At 45.7% G+C, this 18,772-nt stretch overlaps 1 protein-coding gene across 2 annotated transcripts; it reads left to right on the top strand.

The window, feature by feature from the left end:
* The first annotated feature begins 1,645 nt into the window (after positions 1-1,645).
* Positions 1,646-18,121, top strand: rab35b (RAB35, member RAS oncogene family b). 2 transcript variants are annotated; one of them, XM_004567340.6, is made up of 6 exons: positions 1,745-2,112; positions 4,429-4,479; positions 4,586-4,709; positions 14,826-14,950; positions 15,116-15,240; positions 15,909-18,121. In XM_004567340.6, exons 1-6 carry the CDS (start codon positions 2,061-2,063, stop codon positions 16,035-16,037), a joined length of 606 nt encoding a protein of 201 aa, XP_004567397.1. In that variant the 5' UTR covers positions 1,745-2,060; the 3' UTR covers positions 16,038-18,121. The 2 variants fall into 2 exon arrangements, with proteins under 2 accessions (XP_012779037.1, XP_004567397.1); XM_012923583.4 differs by lacking the exon at positions 15,116-15,240 and having other exon boundaries at positions 1,646-2,112.
* Positions 18,122-18,772: the final 651 nt, after the last annotated feature.

The following is an 18,772-nucleotide window of genomic DNA, read 5'->3' as shown; positions in this document are numbered from 1 at the left end:
CATCTCGCTTTTCTACTCTGGTGATTTGGTCTGAAGTCTCCCTTCATGGTCTAGGTTTTCCAAACCAGGAACACAGAGTCTAGAGGAGATGCAGGAGTACATTCACATCTGAAATATTATCAAGTGGCCTTAAATGTCTGAAGAAAAAGGTTTCAGGATTGGTTTTCCACTTGTATATTTTTATTTATTTTTTTTATTTTTTTGTGTCCCGTTTGGATCTTTAGCCATCAGAATTGTTGTCTTAAGGCCAAGAAAGATGCCAAGCGGATTTATTTTACCAAGTGGATCATCATGGCCTTGCCATATTGGTCCATTTGATTGACCTTTATTATAATTATGAATTTATTTTATTTTCGGTTGCTACAAACGGGACAGACATGACTGTGGGATAGGACAGGGAGAAAGAATGAAAGAAAGAGAGGGAGAGAAAGAAAACTAAAGGGGAGAAGAGACGGTGAGAAGGGGGGAAGAAAGAAAAAAAAAAAAACCCCACCTGGATCACCTGTATGGAGAAAAAAAACAGAAGAGAAGGCAAACAACAAAGAGCAACATAATAAAAAAAACAAAACAAAACCGCACCATCACAATAAACTAGCTAGCAGTAGATATCAGTAGATACTAAATAATAAACGCTATTGTGCAGCACGCAAGATAGACAGCGCACAATGTGCTTTGAGGCAGCAGCCAAGAAAGGTGTAGTCCGCGTCTGTGAACACCTGTGTGTACGCCTGTGAGCATACCTGTGTGGATCAGCATGCTTGTATTCCAAAGGTTTCTCCATGTAACGATCTGCTAGGGAGTGTGGGGAGCCATAGCCCCGTCCACCAGGGTATGAAGCAGGTATGGAGGAGATCCAGGCCCCAGATATCCAGAGGCCCCAGAGTACAAGGTCTGAAGTCTTCCTTCATGGTCTAGGTTTTCCAAACCAGGAACACAGAGCCTAGAGGAGATGCAGGAGTACATTCACATCTGAAATATTATCAAGTGGCCTTAAATGTCTGAAGAAAAAGGTTTCAGGATTGGTTTTCCACTTGTATATTAAGAGGAGGAAGGGGAACTATTATGCCTTTCATTTTTTCTGCCATATGTATGCTCTTACAGCAGTGGAGACTTATTAAATGAGGCTAGTTTCAGTTAATGAGGTTGGTGTTTGTCCTTAAACTACTCTAAATTCCGTTTAAGGCTTTTTTTCCTACGTTTGGCTCTGTGTGATCTCACTGAGAGCAGATACCCTTTATCTCAGGCACACAGCTTTAAGTTGGCAGCTAAAACAGTCCATGCATCAAATTATAAGTGATATCGGATAATTTCTAGTTTTGGACATATTTAAATGAAGTAACAGGTACCCCAGTCTAGGGGGAAATCTCTGAAGCCTGGTGTGTCTGCGCAACAATCCGGATGAAATAAAAGGTGGAGCAGACTGGAGAAAGGTAATTCAGCTACTGTAATACAAATAATATATAAAAACCATGAGACAACAGCGAAATAAAATAAGTCTTCCCCCTTTTAAGGCTCCAAATTATTTCTAGTTGATTACACAAAACCGACAAACTGAATTTCCTCTCTATGCAAATACGAATTTAGTTGAACTTCCTGTAAACTACTGCAATGTGGAGTTAAACTACGAGTTTAACAACACGTGCTTCTCAGTATTGTGTGGTTTAAGTTGTTTTCAGTGCATTAAAAAGAAGCATGAATCCTCGGGACTCTCCAGCGTTTCTCCTGGCATGATTCTTGTGTTCATCAATGGGATGGGACCGCTGTGCTGTAGCTCGAGTCTGCGCAGTGAGACTGGGTCACAGTTGGGTGCAGCTCCACCAGAGGAGGAAGCGGAGTTTCCGGCTGTTTGCAGCGGAGAGTGAGGATTGCTGACGCCGCGAAACCCCGAGAAAAAACGCCGCCGGCTCGGGGGGCTAACAGTTTGTGATATCCTTAGTGGTGGTGGTGTTTTATACCGGGGGGATCTGGGGTCTGGTGATTTTCTTTACGCACCGAGGGAGTCCGACAGCTAACCGAGCAAAGAAGCGGTACACGGCGGGGGTGAGCCACCAGCTACCGGCATGGCCAGGGACTACGATTACCTCTTCAAGCTGCTCATCATCGGTGACAGCGGTAAGCCGACGCCGGGGATGCAGGACGGGAAGTGGGCCTTGTCTTGTTTTTTTTTTTACAATGGGGGAAGCAGAAGTACTATTTTAACCCGGCTATGTACCATCCGGGCGCTTTTGCAGTGTATTATTTTGTCTTTTAGGCACTGAAATTACGTGTTAAACGTACACATCCGCCATATTTTCGTGTCAGCTACAGGGCGGAGGTTGTGTGTCCGGGCTGGGCATGTCAGCCGATGAGGCCGGATACCGCCTCCAGACACTAAGGATTTATCTCTTGAAAATGTCCTAAATTGTTCTTATATCGGTTTAGACAATTGTTTTACCGCCGTAACACAACACGTACTGTGACCTATACCGTTCCTGTGGTAGTAGGATGTAGTTATGGCCTTTTGTTTGTATCTACAGTTAGCTAGGTTGTGTTGGCTAGCTATGAGCTAGGCTAACATGACAAGTCCTTGCCTGGTTATATGTTGATAACTGTTAGTTATCATTTGCTGCACCGGGAAGGTTAAATGCTAAGAAGTTGCCGGCACAGATGTAAATTCAACTAAGTCCGGTTAAGATGTTGCAATGGGTTTTGTTATTTATTTATTTAGCTAGTTAGCTTGTGAGACCTAGGAGGTTGAGAGTGGAGGAATGCTGCACTGCAAAGACATGTTTGCATCTAGTTAGTCAGACTACAGTGAAGTGAGACTGACACCGCGGTTAGTGTCAACCAAAGTGCCCTTTGGTGTATAAGGTATAACAGCACAAAGACTCTGACTGCTTCTTTATGTTTAGCACCTTTTTATCATGTTAATAATTAGAACAAACAGCCACAGGTAGATGCATAACTAAGATCTGTGTATATATGAAAAAAAAAATGTTTGCCCCTCTTGTTTTTAAGTGGAAAACATGCTTTAAGAAAAGCGGGAAAATAAAAAAGTATTCCACCCTCAGCAGCTAGAGCCTCATCCCGCTGAACTTCTTTTGTGAGCAATGGTCTTTGGATTCATTGACAGCTCCGGTCCTGGCACTGCCCCATCAGCTGGCTTCTCACAGTGGAGAGACAAGGCAGTACAGCAAGCCCTTCACTGCATGTCACACACAGGGGCCAGTGTGCCCTCAGCTGCAGCATGGAAGCACTACTGTTTGCAGTGCTGCACAGAGATTTTTATTTATTTATTTGGGGGGCTCTGACCTTGTGCCCTTGTTCTGTTGTCAGACCTGCTGCTGGGAATCAGATTCTCCACTCACTGAATCCCTAGTTGAACGTGAACACCCTCTAACCTATGACAAGTTAGAGGACATACAAAATTTCACAGTACACATGAACATCATTCTCTAAATGGAAATTTGAGCAACATTTCATGTATCAGATATGTATTACCTTTTTTTCCATGGTCTGTGGTTAATTTATGCTCCATTGATGTAGAGATATAATTACAGGCTGACAACAGAGGTGTCCTGGATATTTTTACACCTGACAGTTTTTTGTTTTTTTTGGGGGGGGGGGTTGCCAAGCTAAAGGCCCACACTACATGTTAAAGCTGATGAATGCTCTTCTGCTTTGAAGCTTTGGTCATTGTATGTTTGAACAAAACTCTGTAGTGCTGAGATCACAGGAACCTGATAGCTTTTTATGTGAGGACAAATCAAACATGAAATGACAATAACACAATAGATAACCTGTGTAACTGGGCTGCAGGTTCAGTCCCACCTCAGGCCAAAAGAGTGACTTCCTAACTTTCAGTTGTAACCTCACAAATCACTCTTCCTCACACTTATAAACTAACCTCATTTTCAGTCCCTTTCTCTTTTTTTCTTTGTCCTCTCCTGTCATCTTTTATTACTCTTATTTCTTTCTGAATTCCACTGTTTCATATCTGAATTTTTTAAGAAGCCTCCCTGTGTCTGCCTCACTGAGGTTAAATCGATTAAGATTCTAGAGCTACCTTCGTCATCAGAATGAGTATGTAGGGTGTAGTATTGCTTACCCGAAGCCTTCAGCTTGTACACTGTGCAGCAGGTTAGATCCGTGTTTATGTCTTGAAGAACTAAATCTGTATTTACACAAAGATTAGAGGAACGATTCAGCTTGACATCCCCCACTTTTCTTTTTTTTTGTGTGCGTGTGCGTGCCGTCATCACGTGCTGCTGCTCTTGGTTAGCTAGGATATAATATGCGAAACCAAAACTCTTGCTCTGTTGTGGTGCAAAAAAAAAGTGTTTTCAGACTTGCCAGTATCAAAAATGCAGAGTTGTTATAGTGTATATGTTTTTTGTTGTTGTGCCGCTGTACATTAAACCTCTTCCTGTGCTTGTGTTTCCTCCTCAGGAGTGGGGAAGAGCAGTCTCCTCCTGCGATTTGCAGACAACACATTTTCAGGTGCGGGGGTCGACCAAAGCAGCGATGTATAATCAGGACTCATCTCCGTTTCAGTTTCCATGTTTTCATAATAAATTCGATTTTGTGTTCGCGTGCCCACTCGCAGGTAGCTATATCACCACGATCGGTGTGGACTTCAAGATCCGGACAGTGGAGATCAATGGGGAGAAGGTGAAGCTACAGATCTGGGACACAGCAGGGCAGGAACGTTTTCGCACCATCACCTCAACGTAAGTGGATCCATTCACACACACGTCCCCCTCCTTTGCTTGGAGTTTTCAGGTGAAACTTTTTGTTTATGTTTTAACAATTAAGTCTGAAACCATGAAAGGCTCTTTGCGGTCCTGACATTAGGTTTTATATGAGGAAGCAGTAGAATAAGTCATTGCTGTTCTATGAAACTGGGTGGAATTCCCCACACATCCTAATTACAGATGTGAGAGGGAGGCTCCTTGTTGTGTGCTGTAGTGCTCCATGACGGTGCCGAGTGTACGTCATTACCCTCTTACACTTGCAGCGTGTTTCACACTGCTGTCCATGTGCCCTGAGGGTTCACAATGATCGGCACTCCCACGCTTTAAGAAGGAACGTTGGCCTAAATTTTTCTTTTCTCCACAGTTTACCTGAATAGACCAAGAACACAGACTGCTGTCTGTCCCAGAAGTTCACTGCTGTTCAGAAAGCCTGTAAAAACACAAAAAGTGCTGCTGCTACTCTTGCAAATTTAAATTTCTGTTTTTGAGAGCTTTTAAGCGTTGGTCGACTTTTACGACAAATAAACATGAAGTCTGTCAGGATATAGAGATAACAGTTGTTAACAGCATAAATTTGGTTTTGGTCTGTGCAGGCTTTTTTTTTTTTTTTTTTTTTTTTTTTTTTTTTTTTTTAAATAGAAATATTATCACTTCAGTTTGGTCTTGTGGTTTGATGGCAGCCTACAGAAAGATGCTCTCTAAGCTTTCAGAAGACGTCCCATCATTTACGTCAACCCACATAGCTCGCAATACCACGAGTGGAAGTCTGGAGTCTATTACATTTTGTTTTAAGGTTGGATGATGCAGCAGTAGTAGACCTCCAGGTGACAGATGGTGGGTTAGTGGGCAAAAAAACCCTTGATGCAAATGAATATGATCCCAAACTAATGAAAAAGTAAAGCAATTTCAGCATTTAGTGCTCATGACTATTACCACGCCCACTAATGTTGCTTCAAACTATCAAACTATAACGATTGCTTTTATTATGGATAACACGTTTTTAGACTCCTAAAAATAAATTTCAGTAATCTTTGCCATTGTATCAAGAGAAATAGTCTGCATTCATAGGTTTCTATATTCATGACAAATAGTCAGTCACTCAGTGCTCTGAGCAGCACCGATAGGAACATCATTGATGTGACCTACAGCTTAAACTGCAGTCATCTCACATGCTCACCCCTTTTTGACTTTGACTGAAGCAGACACAGACTGCGCTTGGGAGATATTGGAGCGTCATTTGCCTCCCGAGTTTCGTCTTGAATGGGACCAGGAGGGCATGTTTGACTCTTATGTACTAGCACTGTTGCAGGGAGGCCAATCAGAATGCTAAAATCACCCAGAAAGCGTGAAATCCTTAACGCTTTAGCCCCTGTGGAGCATAGCCGTCCTAGTTTGGAAGGATTGTTGCGACTTGTTCTGCAGGAATCCCTCCAGTGAGCAGGCTGCCTATTAAGGGTGATTGTTCCCTGTGCCGAACTAGAGTGGCATGGTGCCTCATTAGATCCTAAATGAATGTTTCTGTGGAGATGGATCATGGGCAGTGACCTGCTGAGTCTACTCAGGCAGACTAACCTGAGGTGGTAGCCATATGTCAGTGAGCAGCTGTGTTTTCAGCCTCAGGCTTCAGTCACAGCATAATATCACTTTAACTTTATCTTTTTCTCTTTTAGAGACTTTTATGCTGTTGTTTTTCTCATAATTATTTACTGTTTTGCATTGTAAATAAAAGAGCACATAATGAGATTAACAATAGTAAAAAGTCCGCAGGTGGACTCCTACCGAGGGCATCTAGGTCCCATGTTCAAGCGCCAGCAGCGGTCCACCTGAATGATGATTCTTTCAGTGAGTTCAGTATGCTAACCCTTTACAGAAAAGGGTACATCAGGTTGGGCTGTGAGGCTGTTTGTGTGTTTGGCAGTTTAAGGTTCTTTATTCATGTGCACTGAGCAGACATAAACGATTAGTTATGTCTATAACTTCTGTTCCCTGAAGGAGAGGAACGAGGTACAACACATAAGTATGGGATATCACGCCCTCGCGTGTCCTGGCTGAAGAAACCTTTATTCACGCCTTTACGGCAGATGACGTGTGATGACACGCGCAAGGCCCCGCCCGCACATATAGCCGCTGCCATCACCGTCATCCCTCAGTTCGATAGCCGCTCTTCACCGAGCCAACTGCTCAGTGGGGCCACCCTGTGTTGTACCTCGTTCCTCTCCTTCAGGGAACAGAAGTTATAGACATAACTAATCGTTCCCTTTCAGTCGATTCACTCGGTACAACACATAAGTATGGGACCTATATACACGCCCCGCAGAGCAGCCACCGAACCGGAACGGGACCACCACATCCTTAGTGAGTGGTAGACCCAGCAGAAAGGACAGCATGAGCCACCGAAGGGGCTGTAACGTCCAACCGATAAAACCGCACAAAAGTGTGCGGCGACGCCCAATTAGCCGCTGCACAAATATCAGCCACAGGCACCCCTCTAAAAAGAGCCCATGAGGTCGCCATCCCCCTGGTGGAATGAGCTCCCACCCCGTGGGGCAACGCAAAACCTCCGGTGCTGTATGCCAGCGAGATAGCTTCCACAATCCAGTGGGACAGCCTCTGTCTGGACAGAGCTCTACCTCTATTCGGATTAGCGAAGCAGACAAACAACTGGTCACACAAACGCACATCCCGAGTGCGCTCAATGTAGGTGCGTAGCGCACGCACCGGACAAAGAGAATGCACCCTCCTCTGCTCCTCAGATTCAAAAGGAGGGGAGCAAAAGCTCAGCAACTCAAACTCCATTGAACTATAAGATGCAGGCATGACCTTGGGAAGATAGGCGGCATTCGGACGCAATACGACCTTGCGGCCATCAGGAGAAAACTGTGTGCAGGCAGGATGCACAGACAGCGCATGAAGGTCCCCCACTCGCTTCGCCGAGGCCAAAGCGAGAAGTAATGCGGTCTTATACGAAAGAAGTTTCATATCTACCGACTCAACGGGTTCAAACGGAGGGCCACAAAGGGCCTCCAGCACCAAAGACAAGTCCCAAGCCGGGACACTGGACTTAAGCACGGGCCTCAGCCGGCGAACCCCTTTCAGAAAACGCACGGCGAGGGGATGCGCACCTGGTGTCACCCCGTCAAAACCGATATGACAAGCAGATATAGCCGCTAAATAAACCTTGATCGTTGAAAACGAAAGGCCTTTATCCAACAGCTCCTGCAGGAATGTCAAAACATCCACAATAGAGCACTGAAATGGGAGAGTGTGGCGGTCCTGGCACCATCGCTCGAAGGCTCGCCATTTGTAAGCGTACAAGCCTCTAGTAGACGAGGCCCTGGCGCTCTGAATCGTCGCTACCACACTAGGTGGCAGACCCTTAGCAACCAAGTTTAACCTCTCAGCAGGTAAGCATGAAGGTGCCACAGATCCGGGCGCGGATGAAGCACTTCCCCCCCCGCCTGAGAGAGGAGATCCCTGCGGAGAGGAAGCTGCCAAGGACTTGCTGCAAGCAGGCTGATTATTTCTGCATACCACGACTTCGCGGGCCACCAAGGGGCCACCAGGATCAGAGAGAGGGAATGCCGACGCACCCTCTCCAGAATTGGAGATATCATTTCCACTGGGGGAAATGCATACAGGAGCACGTCTGGCCATTGGTGCGCTAGCGCGTCCAAGCCCAAGGGTGCATCGTGGTCGATTATGGAGAAGTACAGGGGGCAGTGAGCATTTACCCTGGAAGCAAAAAGATCTATTTGCGCCTCGCCAAATAGATCCCAAATCTGAGCCACTATTGAAGGGTGTAACCTCCATTCTCTCACCAGAGGACCCCCCCTGGAGAGAAGGTCCGGCCCCAGGTTCAGGTGGCCCGGGACATGGGTGGCTCTTAGAGTCAGAAAATGAACACTGCACCATAACAGCAGAGAGCGAGACAGCTGCAACAGGGGAAGAGAGCGTGTTCCTCCCTGCCTGTTTATATAAGACACCACTGTTGAATTGTCCGTCCTGACTAAGACATGCTGGCCCTGCAGGACTGGACGGAAACGCTTTAGAGCTAAGAACACTGCCAACAGCTCTAAGTGGTTGATGTGCAGCTGGCGCTGAGCCGCGGACCAGATCCCTCTCACTGACGCACCCTCGCACAGCGCTCCCCACCCACTTAGGGAAGCATCTGTGGACACCACCTTGCGAAACAACACCCTCCCAATCCGAGAGCCCTGGTGCAGTAGCCCGGGCTCCCTCCAAGGACGGAGAGCTAGCATGCAAGACGCAGTTACCGGCAGCCTCCTCCGGAGGTGACGCGAAGCACACAAACGGTGAGAGAGAGTCCAGCGTTGAAACGCTCTCATTTTCAACAGCCCAAGCGGCACTACGGCGATCATAGATGCCATCATGCCCAACAAGCGCAATATCGTCTGGAAACGCAGTCTGCGTCCCAGCTGAAATTGAGCGAGGCAGCGATGAAACGCGGCCACTCTGTGCTCTGACAACCGTGCGCGGCTGGAAAGAGAGCATATTTCCAGACCGAGAAAAGCGATCTGTTGACCTGGGATTAGCGAGCTCTTCTGAAAGTTCACAGAGAACCCCAGTGTCTGAATGTGTGACAGAACCCGCGACAGCTGCGTCTCCGCCTGTTCTCTGGAGCAAGCCACGAGAGCCCAGTCGTCCAGGTAGGCCAAGATGCGGATGCCCCTCTTCCTGAGGGGCGCTAGCGCTGCCTCGGCACATTTCGTAAAGGTGCGGGGAGCGAGCGACAGCCCGAACGGCAGCACTAGGTATTCGTAGGCTACGCCCTCGAACGCAAACCTCAGAAACTGCCTGTGTTTCGGGTGTATAGCGACATGAAAATAAGCATCTGTTAGATCGATTGTTGCAAACCAATCTCCCGGGCCGACTGCACTCAGGAGCTGTCTGAGTGTTAGCATCCTGAACCTGTACGTTCGCAGGTACGTGTTCAAGACTCGCAGGTCGAGGATGGGACGAAGCCCTCCCCCTTTCTTCGGAATGACAAAATAACGGCTGTACCAACCTTTGTCCGTCTCCGAAGCGGGGACCACCCGTATTGCTCTCTTCTGTAATAGCGCCTGTATTTCCTCTCTGAGTACCAAGGCTGCCTCGGGGTTGACAATCGTGTTCACGACTCTTTGGAAACGAGGCGGCTTGACCCGGAACTGCAACCGGTAACCCATGGCAACGGTTTGCAGCACCCACGGAGAGGGGGCGCAAGCGCGCCACTGAGGGAAGTGAGCAGCCAGCCGGCTGGCCTGCAGCACTGACGGCGGGGCGCCGTCGCCCCCCAGTGTGTCTGCAGGGGACTGCATCCCCTGCCTGACCTGGCTCGTTTCGCCTGCAGGTTGAGCATTTGAGATTGTTTGAGAGTAAACAACACTCTTTATTGATTGCAACATGGGAACATGTACATTTATACATTTTGTTGGGTGCACCTTTTCCGGGGCATAACAATGAAAAACAGCGGGAACACTCGATGTGGTCGCTTGAACATTCAACACATCTGAACCGTGTGCAGGGGTTATGTGCTTGGGAGACCGCGATAGGGAAGTGCAGCGCCTTCTGGGGCTGACAACCTGAACAGAACTTAAGCGGCACCTCTTGTGCGGCAACAGAGGGGTAAGAGCAGCGTCTCCCTGCGTCTCCCGGCCTTTGCCCCAGGCCGACTGGCGTGGAGCTCGGGCCGGAGTACGTGCTCTCGCCGGCGGCCCTCCCACTCCAGCAGTGGGCGCCGGTCTCTTGCCAGCTGTCAGAGGAGCGGCGGGCCTGTGAGAGCTAGCAGTGGGCTTGGGCTGGCGTCTGGGGATGATGTCGCGCAGAGCTTCCGTCTGCTTCTTCCTCAGATCGAATCTAGCCTGAATGGCTTCAAGTGAATGTCCGAATAACCCAGCCGCAGACGCTGGTGCGTCCAGATACACAGCTCTGTCTCTATCAGGGACGTCGGAGAGGGTCAGCCACAGGTGCCTCTGCGCCACCACTGTCGAAGCCATCCCTCTGCCCAGGGAGAGCGCTGCACAGCGAGACGCACGGAGGATGTAATCCGTGGTGACTCTAACCTCGTTAAGAAGAGGTGACAGCGGGCTGTCCTCCGGAACCAGCGATCCAAGCTCCGCCAGGCACATTGCTTGGTACGTCTGGAGCATGGTGACGGAGCTCATGGCTCGAGCGGTGCCGGCCTGAGCCCGATAAATCTTCTCCAGCTGCGAGGCCGAGAATCTGCAGTGCTTGGACGGCAGAGTTGCGGGGCCACCGACACCATGGTTATGGGACGGGGCCAGATAAGCAGCCAGAGACGGCTCCATAGGGGGTGGGTTAGCTAAACCAGCTCCCTCGGCGCCGTCCAATTCCATGTACTGTCCATAGCCGGGCACAGTGACGCGGGTAGACAGAGGTTTGTCCCATGACGCTGTTAGCTCGCAGAGAAAGTCTGGGAACATGGGGAGGCAGTTTTTGGCCGTTGCGGGCTCCGGTGGAAGGAAAAAACCCGCAAACCGCGACGGCTTCCGAGCTGGTGGAGGAGAGGGCCAGTCCACCTGCAGCTTCTCAGCGGCACGGCGAAACAGGGAGAAAAGAGAGGTGTCATCGTGGCCGACCGGCGCAGCAGCGGCGGCATATTGGGTCGACAATGAGCTCTCCTGCTCATCCTCCGACAAACCATGGATGTCCAGGCCGATGTCCAGCACGTCATCGTCTTCCTGGGGAGCGCTGGCGGGCTTCAACCCAGGCTGAAGCCCGTCAGCGCTCCTGCATGGTTCCGGTCCGTCATCGGCTAACCCGTCAACGTATTCCATGTGGTCAGCCCAGCTAATCGCGGGGACATCGACCTGAAAATTTTCGTCTTCGGACTCGGACGAAGCCGGGGCTCCAGACTCGGAAAGAAGAGGGTCATGCCGTGCGACAGCCGAGCGTCCCAGCACTCTTTCCACAAACGTCACCCGTCTTTCCAGGGTCGAGCGTCGGAGCTGGCGACAAAACGCACAAGCTTCGGGCTCCGTCGACGCTCTCCTAGCGTGGACGATCCCCAGGCAGACAGGGCAGGCATCGTGCTGGTCGCTGTCGTGCAAAGAGAAACCACATCCCTGAGGACAGGGGCGAACAGAAGATTTCTGCTTTGCTCGCTTCGGTTTGGAGTCCATTCCCAAAACGCAAAGCGAAACGCTGCACAAGAAAAACTTGAAAATAGCGCTCCGCGGGCAGCCTACGCACCAGCTGGGCGGTGGAGGCTAACACCAACAGGGGCAGTTAAGCTAGGTTCAAGTTGGCAGACAACGGAGCTAACTAGCAGTAGCTAGCTAGCCCAACTCAGCAGAGGTGTTCTCAGCGAGGTGAAGAGCGTAAGAACTGAGGGATGACGGTGATGGCAGCGGCTATATGTGCGGGCGGGGCCTTGCGCGTGTCATCACACGTCATCTGCCGTAAAGGCGTGAATAAAGGTTTCTTCAGCCAGGACACGCGAGGGCGTGATATCCCATACTTATGTGTTGTACCGAGTGAATCGACTGAAAGGGAACGCACAGCCACACACCGCTGTTGTGTGTCTGTCCATCATTGAAGGACTTTGGGGACAAACCCAGACAATAGGCTTGGGTGGTATCTTTTTACTGAGGATACAGTAGTATTGTGTGTGTTGTGGTGTTTGTTTGGTTTTGTCATTGTAGTTTTAATTAAACAATTAGATGTTTCCACCCATACTAGTCAGCACTATTAATACCAGTCTGCTAGCAGGAGCAGTGCAGAACAATGGTCAGTAAAGTAAGGCAGTCTGATTTGTTTAGCCAGAAAATTAGACTCTACAAACTTCACTAATTGTAGCATGTATTAGAGCAGGGCGATATGGCCAAAAATATTTATAAAAATGTAACAGTGCAATTGCAAATTCCTTGCTGAAAGTTTAACCAAAAGGCATTTCCAGTAGAAATGGGCTGACATATCCTGAGCATAACCATGTATAATATCCACTGAAGTTAAAAAGAGGTGCTTTGCAACATTAAACTGCAGTGTTCAGTAACCCTACAAACGTCACTGCTGTTTAGTTTCCTGTCTTCATTTATGTTGGAAGTGATAGCAGAGCTGTACGTTTGATTTTTTTTTTTTCAGAAATCTCAGTCAGAACATGCAATATCATGCTTAGGTAACTAGCGAAATTAGCGAGCTAACTTCCGCTAGCTTCCTGCTAACTTCTAACTCCGTTAAATGTAATACATTTTGTTTTCATGGATGCCTGGAAGTTAAACTTCATAGTTTCACCTGGTAAAGCAGCAATGCTGATCGTTTTATTAAAGATGAAAGAATTTAGACAGTTTTTAACTCTCAGTGATGCTGCAGTGTTCGTTTGACCAGGTGAATACGGAGTTTAGGACCCAGATTACTCCCAGATTTAAGAGCACCTTAGTCCGACAAATACGACAATAACGACGGCCGCTTGCATTGTTCTGCAAAAAAATGTGCTTTGTCGTGTATCTGACGGACAAACACCAAACCAGTTCCACATCACTGAAGTTTCACCATTTTTACAAACCAATTCTGGTTCATCTGTTTCACACAACAATCGGCCATGTGCGTATGAAAACAAAGGCACTGCGCATGCGCGTTTTACTCATATTCTATCGCGATATTTCATTTTCCTATCGTTGCCTAACATTATACCGGTATTACCGTGAACGGTATAATATGGCCCAGCCCTAGCATGTATGTATAATAAGAAGCGCTCTCCTTCCATAAATGAGGAGAACCAAGCTTGGTCTGTGTTGGCTTTACACTTTACTCTTGTATTGGCAGTCTTTGCAGTACAAAACATCTCATCAGATCACCCTTGTATCAGTTTCAGTAGTAAGAATAGTTTTTTATGGTATTGAAAATCATGCCCAATAATGTTAATTTACATTAATAACATAGTGTGATGTAAATCCTTGATGCCACCAAACCCTATCAAAACAAGCTGTATCCCCAAACTGTCACCACACACACACACACAATCCCTGACAAAAGTTTCTTTGTGTTTGTTTGGCGTAGTGCATTGGTACTGGGGATGCACTCTCTCAGATCTGGCCTCTGTTTTTGAAGCCAGTTCATTTGTCTGTGCGGTATAAATGTGGTGCTGTTGCTTTTTCCTTCACACAGTCATACACTCTGTCCTGATGAATGTATTTATTAAGTTGTGCCCCTTCAAGTGTCTTTCCCTTTGCTGGATAACATTAGTTATTCGCTCAGAAAGTTAGGGATGACTTGAAATTAAAATTATACCGAAGGTCAGGCCATAGCATACTTAAACTGTTACACGGTGTAGTGGTATCAAAAACTCTTCACACATCAATCCTGTTGGCCTTTTTTTTTCTTTTTCGTTTTTTTAAATTTTCCAGTCTGTTTTGTGTGTTAGCCATTTCTGCTGTGTGTTTTATTTTCATCTATTAACTTTAACAAATTATTTTTTACATATTTATTTGCCAACTTTAGCTTTAATAATTCCTTTTATTTGTTATTACCTTTACCAAACTATCTCTGCTGTTTATTCATTAATCCTGTCTAACAGTTTCTATTGAGGCATTACTTTTAGATTTATTTTTAAATTTGTCGGTTACTTTCCATCACCATAATGTGGTGTTCAGAAAAAATGCAGGTCAAAGGGTTTTTTTCCGCCACCGAAGCTACGTCCATGTTTTACCCTGTCTGTTATCCTTTATCTTTAGGTAATCAGTTATACTGTTGTTCATACTCTTCGGCCAACAGTTTTAGCGTTCTCTAGTCTTGCTGCTATACTACCATTTCTCTGTAGTAAAAGTAGAAGTCGTTATAACTGTTCAGCTAATTAGAAATATTTTATCTAACTAGTCACAGCAGACGGAGGCCCCTCACTGAGCCTGGTTCTGTTGGTGGTTTCTTCCAATGTCACCAAGTTCTTGCTCAAAGGGTGTTATATGACTGTTAGGGATTTTTTCTGTATTATTGTAGGGTCTTAACCCCACAATTTAAAGCGCCTTGAGGCGACTGTTGTTGTGATTTAGCATTATATGAATAAAATTAAAATGAATTCAATTGATCTTTTTCACAAACTGTAAGCTGACTGTTTCCCCTTTCTTCTGTCTTTAGATATTACAGGGGAACACATGGGGTCATAGTGGTATATGACGTCACGAGTGCGGAGTCCTTTGTCAATGTAAAACGATGGTTACATGAAATCAACCAGAACTGTGACGACGTGTGCCGAATATTAGGTGAGTGCGCTCCAAAGAAACACCTTGGCACTGTTCTCGCCTCGTCTTCTTTAGCTTAAAAATAGACTCTGCCCTTCACTCCAGTGCACACCTCTTGTATTTGCTGGCAGTATGGGAATAATTTCTTGCTCCATTATTTTACACTGAGCTGTTTTCTATTTTTAGTGGGAAACAAGAACGACGACCCAAACTCTAAGGTGGTCGAGACAACTGACGCGCAGAAGTTTGCAGAGCAGATGGGAATCAGCCTTTTCGAGACGAGTGCAAAAGAGAACATAAATGTTGAAGAGGTAATTAGTTGTTTTGTGTTACTTGTAGCCTCAGACTGATAAGCTGGTCTGGAGCTGTTCGCCAGACATGCCAGGCATGCACAGAAGCTCTGTGATAACTGCTGATCAGCTTGTCACTGCACAAAGCATCGCTGAAAGTTACTGTTTTTGCCCCGACAAAACAATCTGCTAATCGTTTACTCAGTTAATTCAAGTGAGTGCTATTGTTTAAAACGGTTCACAATCACACAGCACAAAGAATAGTGTCCTTATTTTTGAAAAGCTAAGAGTGGATTTTATTACTTTTTAACCAAAGGCTGTTAATGTGCTCTTCTGCTTTATTGCAGTGTTAGATTGGCTTCAGATTTATAGGAATAGCAATGAGAATGGTGTCGAGTTTGCTAGCCTGCTTGTGTACATAGGTAAACAAATCCACCCCAAGACTCGCTAATCAAAACAAAATAACAACATCTATGTGGAAACTCATCATCAGAGGTTTTCCACCATTGTGAACAGCTGTGGGTGGATTTTTGTTGCCTGATTCTTAATTTCAGTTATCCAGGCTGCATCTTCATATTTAGAAATAAGACTCAAGTGAGGCTTTGAACTGTTCCTTTGTCACCATTATGACACACAAATCTGACCGCTCTAATCTGTTCATGCTTTTTGGTTTGTGCCTCTCTCGGCAGATGTTCAACTGCATCACGGAGCTAGTGCTAAAAGCCAAGAAGGAAGTGCTAGCCAAGCAGCAGCAGCAGCAACAAAACGACGTGGTCAGACTCACCCGGAACAGTAAACGAAAGAAAAAGTGCTGCTAACAAACTCGAAGCCATCCACAGAAAAGCGGGCGGCGTCTTCACATGCATATACACACATACACGATGGGACTCAGAGCATCTAAATTAAAGAGCAGATAAAGATTTAATAAATATATGGTGAAAGATTTAAAAAAAAAAAAAATGACGGCAAAAATGTCCCCTTTGGACAAACTAATCATGAAGACTTTAATAAAAAAAAATTGTACAGATTTTATTAGACATCAGATCAAGTTTTATTTGGAATTCAGCAGATGGGCACTATTGACCTGAGGTCCTAATTTTTTGTTCAAGGATCTGCAACTGACAGCTATAATGCTCCGATTTGTATCCACTTCCACAACCCTGTTTCTCTCACATCAGTATCTCATCTCTCCTTCTCATTCCACTGCACACGGGACATTCAGAGTCGGGTTGGACTCTGCGTCTGAGGAGGAGGAGGGCTCACCTTTCCTGGATTTATTTGGGTTTGTTTTCTGGGGCGGGGGGAGGGAGGGGGGCAGTTTTTGGAACAGGTGTCTCTCCACTGAACATCTCCATTGAACGTTTCTGTGTTACGATGGCTTCACGCCAACAGATCATGAACTTCTAGGTTTTCTTTTATTTGACTTGTTGGGGGGAAAAATCACTTGGAGGAGGAGAAGGATCATTGGTAGTCAATCTTTAGCAACTAATCTGATGGACAGAACTGGTGACTTTTTTTCTTCTTTTTTGTCTGTATTTTGCCAAGTTTTCCCTTGTTTCCTTTCTAACTTCCAGTAGTGCTGAGCCATCCATAATAGATTTTTTTTTTTTTTTTTTTTTTTTTTTTGAGTGCAGCGGAGCAGTTGAACCACTCTCGGAACTCTGGGACGTCGAGCTCCTCGTGCACCTTTCACTGCAGTCTTACTATGCTTCAGAGTTTGCTTTAAAACCTTTCCCCAAAATATTTTTTTCCCTTTTTTTAAATTTTTATTTTTTTTTAAACCGTGATACTGCCAATATTATATATATTAAAAAAGAAATATTAGGAGCTGCAGCGCCTCTCATTGGACTGTTGCCATAGTGGCCAGTGGCTGGCCAAGACGTTTGGTGAATTGAGTCCTCAGGCGCTCCCTCCATCCCTCTCCCTCTTTTACTTCTTTTTTCCTGCAGCAACCAGCCTTCTCTCCCCTGATGCCCACATATCAGCACCCCTCTCAGTGATGGACTCCTGCATTTGGTCCAGCGACGGTGCATGGAAGCTCTTCGCCAAGACACCTGTGCAACCACCCAAACCTCCCAAATACATTGCAGACTGTGGTTTTCAATCTTGTGTTTTTGAGCATGTAACACTGTTTGATTGGGTGTGTTTAGGAAAAAAAAAAAAGATATACCATGCATTTTAGCATTCAACCTCTTGTGGATTTCCTGCGTTTTCTCCTGCAGAATATTCTAAACAGTCGACTAAAGCATTAAGGTTTATCGCTTTGCTTTTCATGGTCATGATCTGCACTACCTGCCCAAATTGAAGTGTTACAGGACAGTGTTTTTTGGCGACCCTCCACATTGAGAGTGTGGCGCACAGTGGGACTGTTAATATAAGAACAAATGGGGATGAACTGCAGCACTGGATCCGCTCCCTCCCCGCCCGGATTTGCCACAGAGGCCGAAGCATTGTACAATGTCTTACTGACATTATTATTAATTTTTTTTTCTGTCTCTGGAATTGGGAGCAAGCTTGATGTTGCACAAGCTTCTGTCGAAAACACTTTGTTTTCCTCCTCTGGGCAGGCTCCGGCAGCTGGTTTGGGATCCCGATACGTGTCAAGAGGTCACCGCGACCTCAAGGGCCTCGAAATGATATCAGATCTCACACTTTATGATTTCTCTTCATTATGTGTATGTATATATAAATATATTTGTGTGTTTATATTCAATATAGAACATACACACATGATTAGCACACCAACTGCACATGTGTTAAACATGGGCCGTGTGCTGTGGTTGAAAGACACTTGTCAGCTGTGGTTTGCTGTACACTGGAGACAAAGATGTACTATTCATTTTTCCCTACATGAATTTAATCAGTAATAAACGTTTTAAAAGAATAAATATTTGACACATAATGACTGATCTCATTTGTCAGTGGTCGGAGGCTCAGTCCCAACTTGAGTTTAAACCTGTGTCCGTTTTATTTTTGCCGTTTTCTGAGAGTGTTTTATGGTCTTTGGAAAACCTGTGGCTACTTAACTCTTATGTGGGTTGTTCATATTCATTTAAAGGAGGTTTATGACCACTTAAGGAGCACCAAGTGGAGTAGATACCCTCATCTTATACTAAACATCATTAGTACTCTCATACCTGCCTGATTTTACATGGTCAGTGCAACTGTGAAGTAATGAGAAGGATTTGATAAATTACTCATATCCTTCGAATTGTTTACTAAAACTTTTATATGACTAGTTTGTAATACTGTGAGAAAATAAGCCAACTGGTCAGTCAGTCATTGAGTGTTTTTGTTTTTTTCAATTTCTGAATGCTTGAATAATTGAATCATTTAACTTTTTCAAAATTATTATTATTATTATGGCTTTTGTATCTTTTGGGTTGAACCTAAAATTTCTGCACAGAGGAAAAATATGATTTATGATTTTCATATTTATAAACAGTTTTACTGATGGAAATCATAAAAACTAAAAATACCGTAATTAAAAGAAGCTTCATGTGGAACGTGCTCGTGATAAAAGCAACACTTTTTGTGATTTTAAGATGAAATT

The sequence above is a fragment of the Maylandia zebra genome, linkage group LG12, assembly GCF_041146795.1.
Source record: "Maylandia zebra isolate NMK-2024a linkage group LG12, Mzebra_GT3a, whole genome shotgun sequence".
Lineage (NCBI taxonomy): Eukaryota > Metazoa > Chordata > Actinopteri > Cichliformes > Cichlidae > Maylandia > Maylandia zebra.
Note: the sequence above shows the minus strand (reverse complement) of the source record. Positions and strands in the feature narration are given on the sequence as shown.

Bases quoted from the DNA above. Each gene is read 5' to 3' on its own strand.
- rab35b (XM_004567340.6), top strand. From the start codon at position 2,061: ATGGCCAGGGACTACGATTACCTCTTCAAGCTGCTCATCATCGGTGAC. The intron at 2,113-4,428 runs GTAAGCCGACGC...TTTCCTCCTCAG, and splicing joins GCTCATCATCGGTGACAGCG to GAGTGGGGAAGAGCAGTCTC. The intron at 15,241-15,908 runs GTAATTAGTTGT...CTCTCTCGGCAG, and splicing joins AGAACATAAATGTTGAAGAG to ATGTTCAACTGCATCACGGA.